Raw genomic sequence first — 7,487 nt, 5'->3', positions numbered from 1 at the left:
CCACGACACCGGAAGTACTTTCCCAGACGCCATTTTGAAGACTGTCCCAAAGTGATAATTGCGCTCAGAGGAGAGAGGATGGAGGAGACTGATCGGAGGAGCTATGATCAAGGAGACACGAGAGCCGGCTTTGGGGAAGTCTTTTCACTGACCAACACGCCCCCATATGGAATATCACTCTCTGATTGGACGCTGCAGCAGCTCAGACTTCACATGAAACTTCACAAACACAACGGAGTTTAATGAGAGAAAAGACGAGCTGAGGACAGGCACAGAGGATCGCTCAGAAACTGATCATAAATCTGGTGATAAAGTGTTAGCTGTGAGTTCAAAGCACAAAACACTGAACACAACCATCATCAAATCAATATAACAGAGGATTAATACAGAAAACTGACTCATCAATAATATCTTCCTGAAACACAATAAGGTGGGTTATTTTAATAAGCTTCACAGAGTTCACGATCAGATGGGCTCAAGATCAAGGCTAAATAATTCATAAATAATCTCACAATTACGCATTTTACTGGAAAAGTGATCCATGAGCTTCTAAACAGCACACAGATTAAACAGAGAGCAGGTTTTCTTCATGGTAACATGTTTTTTTAAACAGGTTAAAGGAACAGACAAATCTCTGTTACTGTTTCTGTTTGATTAGAGTTATTACAGCGCACATGTGCAGACGCACAAACAGCTGTTAGAGCTGACTGACAGATGATCCAGAGGTGATCAGCTGATGCCGTCATCACGGAAACACGTCGCTTCATGTGACGCTCCCAAGGAGAGGATGTCCCATTGCTCTAAAAACCAATCTCCTCCATCCTCTCTCCTCTCTTCATTTCCTCGCGTCTCTCCCATGCATCTCTGGTGGGAGGGACTAAGACGCAAGTGAACCACGCAAGTGGAGGAAGGAAGGATGGAACTTTGGAGCTTTGAGACACACCCAAGGTTAGGGATGGCTACCGAATTAGGTACGTTTGTGGGTACCTGAAAATGCCAGCTTGCTGTTTACACGGCAGGGGCTGCAGCGTTTCAGCAGAATTCCACTGGCAAAGTCTGCATTTTCGCATCGGTTAAAAACACTGTTTCCGTGTGAACCAGAGGCTGAAAACTTTTGCGTTTCATCCAAAAAACGTTGTTGTGTAGCGGCCCCTTACATACAAGCAGGAGAGGAGGGGGAGGGGCAGAGTGGTATGCAGGGAAGAGAAACTGAAACTTAGGTATCAATCTTAATACGCAAGAATTGATTATCAATGTTTTGGATCGATCTGCACACCACTACTCATAAGGATGAACTGTTTTTTTATGAATAGACCAAAGAGCCACACGCGTGAAGGCAAAGAGCCAAATGTGGCTCACAACCCGCAGGTTGGCCACCCTTGATTTAGAGTTTCAAAAATCTAAACAAGCAATGCTGCTACTTCACAGATTTGGCTCATGAAGGTTTGTGGGTGCTTGTGTTGCGTCACCCTATGATAATGTTTTAAAACCTGTGTGATTGTTGCCTCACAGGATCCAATGACATAATCTCTAGAAAACACATGACAGCTCCACTTTGCGTGCCAGTGGCTCTAGCTCGATTGGATCAATCTGTGGTTCATATCTGAAGATATCAAAAGCTACTCTTGATTTAATAGCTGTAAACTGTAAGTCAACAGAATTTTGAATGCAAAAATTTTCTTACCTATTATTAGATGACGATTTCTGTTCCCACCAACATAAATAACGGTTATCCAACCACTTAATCGGTTGTGCTACAGCACCGTGGTTTAGACTCTGGCTGCACCTAGTCATCCTCTCTCTGTATTATTTTACTCACTGCTCTGTAGAATATGTCAGGGATGATGGATACCTTCCATGAGTAAACAGAAAAAGGACACACAGCTACAGCACCACTCTGGTGTATTCAAGGCCTGGCATTTAGGAGGAAAAACTACATTAGCAGGGTTGTCATGTACGGAGCTGTGGGATATATTACAGCCAGAAGCAGTTTTAAAACAAGTTGGGGCCCAGCCAAGAAGTCTCAAAGCAATATCTTTGGCCATATGGATGGGAAATGCATTCAGCTCTCACAGGCACAGTGCTCGCTAACAATATTAAATATTGTATTGATAGAACCCAGTGGGAAATCAAGACGTGTGACTGATGAGAAATACACAAATTATGTACCTCTCTTAGTTTTTCAACTTAGTCTGACTGTCCTTTAATATCTATTGTTTATTTTTCTTAAGTCCAACACACAAGCTAAAAAGTAAGGTTAAATTCCACACTGCCATTGATTAAAGAGAATGATTCATAGAGGTAATAAAGTGACTTAAATAATTTAGCTGAGTACATCAGTGCAGCTCATTTTTATGAGGGTTTTTTCCCCCATATTTTTTAATGGCTCCATAGTTTTCAAATCACAGGTAAATCTGGCCTTACTGAGTCGAACAGTCCAACACTGCCACCATGCGGACAATTGTGTAAACTGCAGGAACAGATATTTCTACAACACAACAGAAATACACATTTGGGATTAAAGAAACAACTCTAAAAGTATCATCGCCTATAAGACATACTTTTAGATGACTACTCGCAATATACGAAAAACAAACCACCTGAAATGCTTTACAATAAGAGGTAATCAATGAATTCATCGAGCGGAACCAAAAGACCAGCATTTGTGTTTTACGTGCAGAGGACTCATATCTCTGCTACACGGTTGTACATTGCTTCCTGTTGGGAGGTTGTTGACCGAACTTGGAGCAGATTTGGTCATGTTTCGACATGTTTTGTGTAAGTTGGTGACGGAAACAGCCTGTGTTCACCGCTCTGTGAAGTGCTCACCTGTGGTCCGCAGAGTATCACCTGTCTGTGTTTCTGTCCGGAGCTTCTCCGACCTGAAGGACGAGGTGCAGCAGCCTTTTGACACCTCCCTGCTCCAGTTCCTGGTTTGTCCGCTCTCCAAGAAGCCACTGAGGTAAGTCAAAAACACCGTAAATTGAAAGGATTGCAGGTAATTATGAGCGTGTTATTAACACCAGGGTCAAGCAGAGACATGGTGACTGTGATGGTGCGTTCAAGGCTGCGATTGCCTGAATATTTCTTTTTCTCACTCTTAAAGTTTTTTTTTTGCTTTCAAATTCCTTATGACCAAGGTCTGTTGGCAGCTTGTTGGATTTAAAGTACACTGACAAAGACTTTTTTTCAGCTTCTGTTGAAATAGAGCTGTAGGTGTGTAATTTCATCATTTGTGACCTGCTTTAAGCTGCAAGTTGCCCAGAAGTAGAAGTGTTCTCAACTCCACAGACAGACTGTTTTGTTTGTTTGTTTGTTTGTTTAGATTCTTCGTTACTTACTTGTTGGGTTTTGAGATTGAGCAAGCTTTGTTTTCTCTGGGAAAAAAAGCAACTTATTTTGATTAGAATTACTCAATCTACGGTGGCCGGTAGGTGTCAGACAATTTACAGAAGCCACAACACAAATGCAAAAGCCACAACACAAGTGAAAGAGCAAAAACATGCAAAAACCACAACCCAAATGAAAGAGCAAAAACATGCAAAAGCCACAACATGAATGCAAGAGCAAAAACACAAATGCAAAAAGCTATAATATAAATGCAAAAAGTGACACCTCAAAATCAACATGAAAAAAAAACAAAAAAAAAAACAAATGCAAAAGCCACAACATGAATGCAAAAGCAAAAACATGAATGCAAAAAGCAACAACACAAATAGAAGTACAACCATAAGGGCAGTTAAAATAGGTAAGTTATCCCAACAGACACAAGAAGTTGGGAAAATAAGTAAAAAGTTATCTTTTTTAAATTTTACCTATGCTAAATAAATCTTTTCAACGTTTTGTAATATCACTCATAGTACTTATATTTCTTTCATTTTCCAGAAAAATGTCATCTTGCATTTAGCTTTATGAACCAATAACTTTCACATTAAAGCTATACTTATCATGTCTGAAGTAAAAAAAAAAAAAAAAACAGATCAAGAGGAAAAGGAAAACAAAACAATCATTAACTTACTCTCAAAACTTTTCTGTGGCCATGTGTTGTGTTGTGTTGTGTTGTGTTGTGTTGTGTTGTGTTGTGTTGTGTTGTGTTGTGTTGTGTTGTGTTGTGTTGTGTTGTGTTGTTTGCAAATTGACACCTACAGGCCACCATATAAATCTAAGTACTCTCACTATTGTGGTATCTTGTGACCATTTATTATTTCCATTATTTTTTTTTACTACTTAAGCTCTACTTTTTTTCTATTTTGTAATATTAAGCGTTTATTCACGATAACTGTATGGAGAGAATGCAGTTCAATTTTTTTAAATAATTTCCCCCCTGGGGATCAATAAAGTTGTACCTTACTTAAACCAGAGTGAAACCAAGTGATTCTAATATGCAGTCATCACAGTGACTAATGGTTGTGTTGCCTGCGTTCATCAAGTCAGTGTTACATGTTTAACTGTCAAAATATTCTAGTTCATAGAAGAATGCTCTCATTACTTCCTCAGATATGATGCTGAGACTAATGAACTGATCAACGAGGACCTCGGCATCGCCTATCCCATCATCGACGGCATCCCCAACATGATCCCTCAGGATGCAAGACTGGTGCAGAAAGACACTGACACCTCACCAACTCAGGGATAGAAACTCCATCACTGCACCTTCAGAAAACAGACTGGACGTTTCTCTATTTCAGTCACTGGTAACTAAACAAGGCTGCACTTCTACAACACTGTGACTGGATCCTGTTGGACTAGTTCTAATGTAGGTTTTTGATTGCTATAAAAAGGAGAATTATCCTCATTCTTTGCTCAGTAAAACACCAAACAAGGTTAACCCACCCTCTGTGACATCCCACCTGCAAGTATGTTCTCTCTGTCCATGATGGTGGGACTGGTCCCTATTGTGTCTCTCTTTGGTCTGTTCTACTCTGCTGCAGTGGATGAAAACTTCCCACAAGGCTGCACCAGCAGCAACAGTCTGTGTTTCTACAGCCTGTTGCTGCCGGTCACCATCCCTGTGTATGTCTTCTTCCACCTCTGGAGCTGGATGGGGATTAAACTCTTTAGACACAACTAGACCCTTCTGACGTGCTTTGGCAAACCCCTTCAGTGTACTCACACGGCCCTCCAGTGATGTAACTTCCTAATATGCTGCTGTAACACATTTTATTAGAGATACCACGGAAAACATACACAGCTGTTTAAAGCCGTGAGCTATGAAGAGTGTCTACTGTTTAACTCTGCTTGTTGCAATAGGTTCATCGCTAATGCACATTCCTGGTTCTGGTTATAAAGTTATAGTTTAAGCAGAAGTAGATGCTGTCTGGTAACATGTGGCTATAATATAAATAAAGATTTTTTTCTTCTAAAAAGTGATTAAGGGACTTCTCCATTTTATCAAAGTTCCTGATTATTCTTGTGTTTTTCATGTTGCTGTAGTGTCAGCTTGGATTGGCACACCAAAGGATAACAAACATAACATGGCATGACAGAGCTACTAATCACACTCAGATGTTGATACAACAAAAAGTAAAAAAAAAAAAATACTGGTGAAAATGGGTTTTGACTGTTATGAGCAAGGTTTTCTGTAGGATGTGAGTTTGTTTTTTTCATGTGATTGTCTGCTGTGTGTAAAACTGGGTGAACTTGTTTTTTCCTTTTGAACACTGATGAATTACTTTAAAGGCATAATGTCATTTTACAATCAGGCAGATATAAAAAAAAGAGTTTCTGCTGATGAGATTTGTAAAAGTAGTCCAGTAATGCCTGAACAATTCGTCACTTCAGTTTGAAAATCGAACTCTTGGTATTTTCAGTTTTCATGTAGCATTCATGTATCAAAATACATTCAGACTTTGAGTAGAAATTATTAAGCATACTATGTATTAAAGAAAGAGATTCAACTTTGTGAGTCATGAAACCAGTATATTATGCAGTTGACCATAAAGAAAAACAAGAAGAAACATATCATTTCCATTCAATAAATTATTTTTATTTGATAAAGCCTAGCTTTCTGGAGAAAAACAATGACTAACAGATGTGAATTTAAATCCCATTTTATCACTGAAATCCTACAAAGAACAGAATGGAGAACAGAATAACACTTACTGCATGTGTGCACCAATAGCACTTTACAACCAATGTCACAACAAAATCTTGTTTGAAATTTGAACAGATTTCGAGTGAAGTTGCTTTCAAACAATCAGGAATATTGGAACATTTTGGAACAACTCTCCTTAAAGAGGACAAACTTTACATTGTGTTTTTTAACATCACATTTTCTTAACATATTCAACATTTTCTGCCTAAAGAATTTCAAGAACAAGTTTCAGTCCCAGTTTTAGCACCAACAGTCAAATTTCATTCCTCTTGAAATCTCAAACCTGACTGCTCTCTGACCTGAGCTCTAACTCAGTTTCAGACTCTGGGAGAAATCTCTCAGATCCAGACGGAAGCTGGCTTTCTGTTTGTGTCACAGTGACCTCAGCGCTGCTTTTTGCTTTTCACGTTTCTGTTGCTCTGAGCCAGTTTCATCAGCGGAGACTCCGGTCTTGGTGAGTGGCCTTCTCCCTTTGTCTTGAAAAAGAAGGACTCGTTGAGTCGCATCTGGACTGCTCTGGCCTGAAGACAAAGAATCATTTCATTAAAAACACAAAGAAATGCACTCACCGGCCACTTCATTAGGCACACCTGTCCAACTGCTTTTTAATGTAAATTTCTAATCAGCCAATCACATGGCAGAAACTCAATGCATTTAGGGATGTAGACATGGTCAAGACGATCTGCTGCAGCTCAAACTGAGCATCAGGAAGGAGAAGAAAGGTGATTTAAGACTTTGAACGTGGCATGGTTGTTGGTCTGAGTATTTCAGAAACTGCTGATCTACTGGGATTTTAACCCACAACCATCTCTAGGGTTTACATAGAATGGTCCCAAAAAGAGAAAATATCCAGAGAGCAGCAGTTCTCTGGAAAAAAAATGCCTCGTTGATGCCAGAGGTCGGAGGAGAATGGACAGAAGGAGCTGATAGAAAGACAACAGTAACTCAAATAACCACTGGTTACAACCGAGGTCTACAGAAGAGCATCTCTGAACACACAACACGTCCAACCTTGAGGCAGATGGGCTACAGCAGCAGAAGACCACACCAGGTGACCCTCCTGTCAGCTAAAAACTGAGGCTACAGTTCACACAGCAACACCAAAACTGGACAATAGAAGATTGGAAAAACGTTGCCTGGTCTGATGAGTCTGGATTTCTGCTCCACATTCAGATGGTAGGATCAGAATTTGGCCTCAACAACATGAAAGCATGGATCCATCCTGCCTTGTATCAACGGTTCAGGCTGCTGCTGGTGGTGTAATGGTGTGGGGGATATTTTCTTGGCTCACTTTGGGCCCCTTAGTACCAACTGAGCATGGTTTAAAGTCCACAGCCTACCTGAGTATTGTTGCTGACCATGTCCATCCCTTTACGAGCACAGTGTACCCATC

At 40.2% G+C, this 7,487-nt stretch overlaps 1 protein-coding gene across 1 annotated transcript; it reads left to right on the top strand.

Annotated features, from left to right (window-relative positions):
* Positions 1-2,686: 2,686 nt before the first annotated feature.
* Positions 2,687-4,861, top strand: pyurf (PIGY upstream open reading frame). Its single transcript, XM_074677957.1, has 2 exons — positions 2,687-2,962; positions 4,498-4,861. The coding sequence occupies exons 1-2, from the start codon at positions 2,760-2,762 to the stop codon at positions 4,634-4,636; spliced, it is 342 nt and encodes a 113-aa protein (XP_074534058.1). The 5' UTR covers positions 2,687-2,759; the 3' UTR covers positions 4,637-4,861.
* Positions 4,862-7,487: the final 2,626 nt, after the last annotated feature.

Source organism: Halichoeres trimaculatus, unplaced genomic scaffold (assembly GCF_033239565.1).
Source record: "Halichoeres trimaculatus isolate MK-OKI-2021-1 unplaced genomic scaffold, fHalTri1.1 fHalTri1_scaffold_10, whole genome shotgun sequence".
Lineage (NCBI taxonomy): Eukaryota > Metazoa > Chordata > Actinopteri > Labriformes > Labridae > Halichoeres > Halichoeres trimaculatus.
Note: the sequence above shows the minus strand (reverse complement) of the source record. Positions and strands in the feature narration are given on the sequence as shown.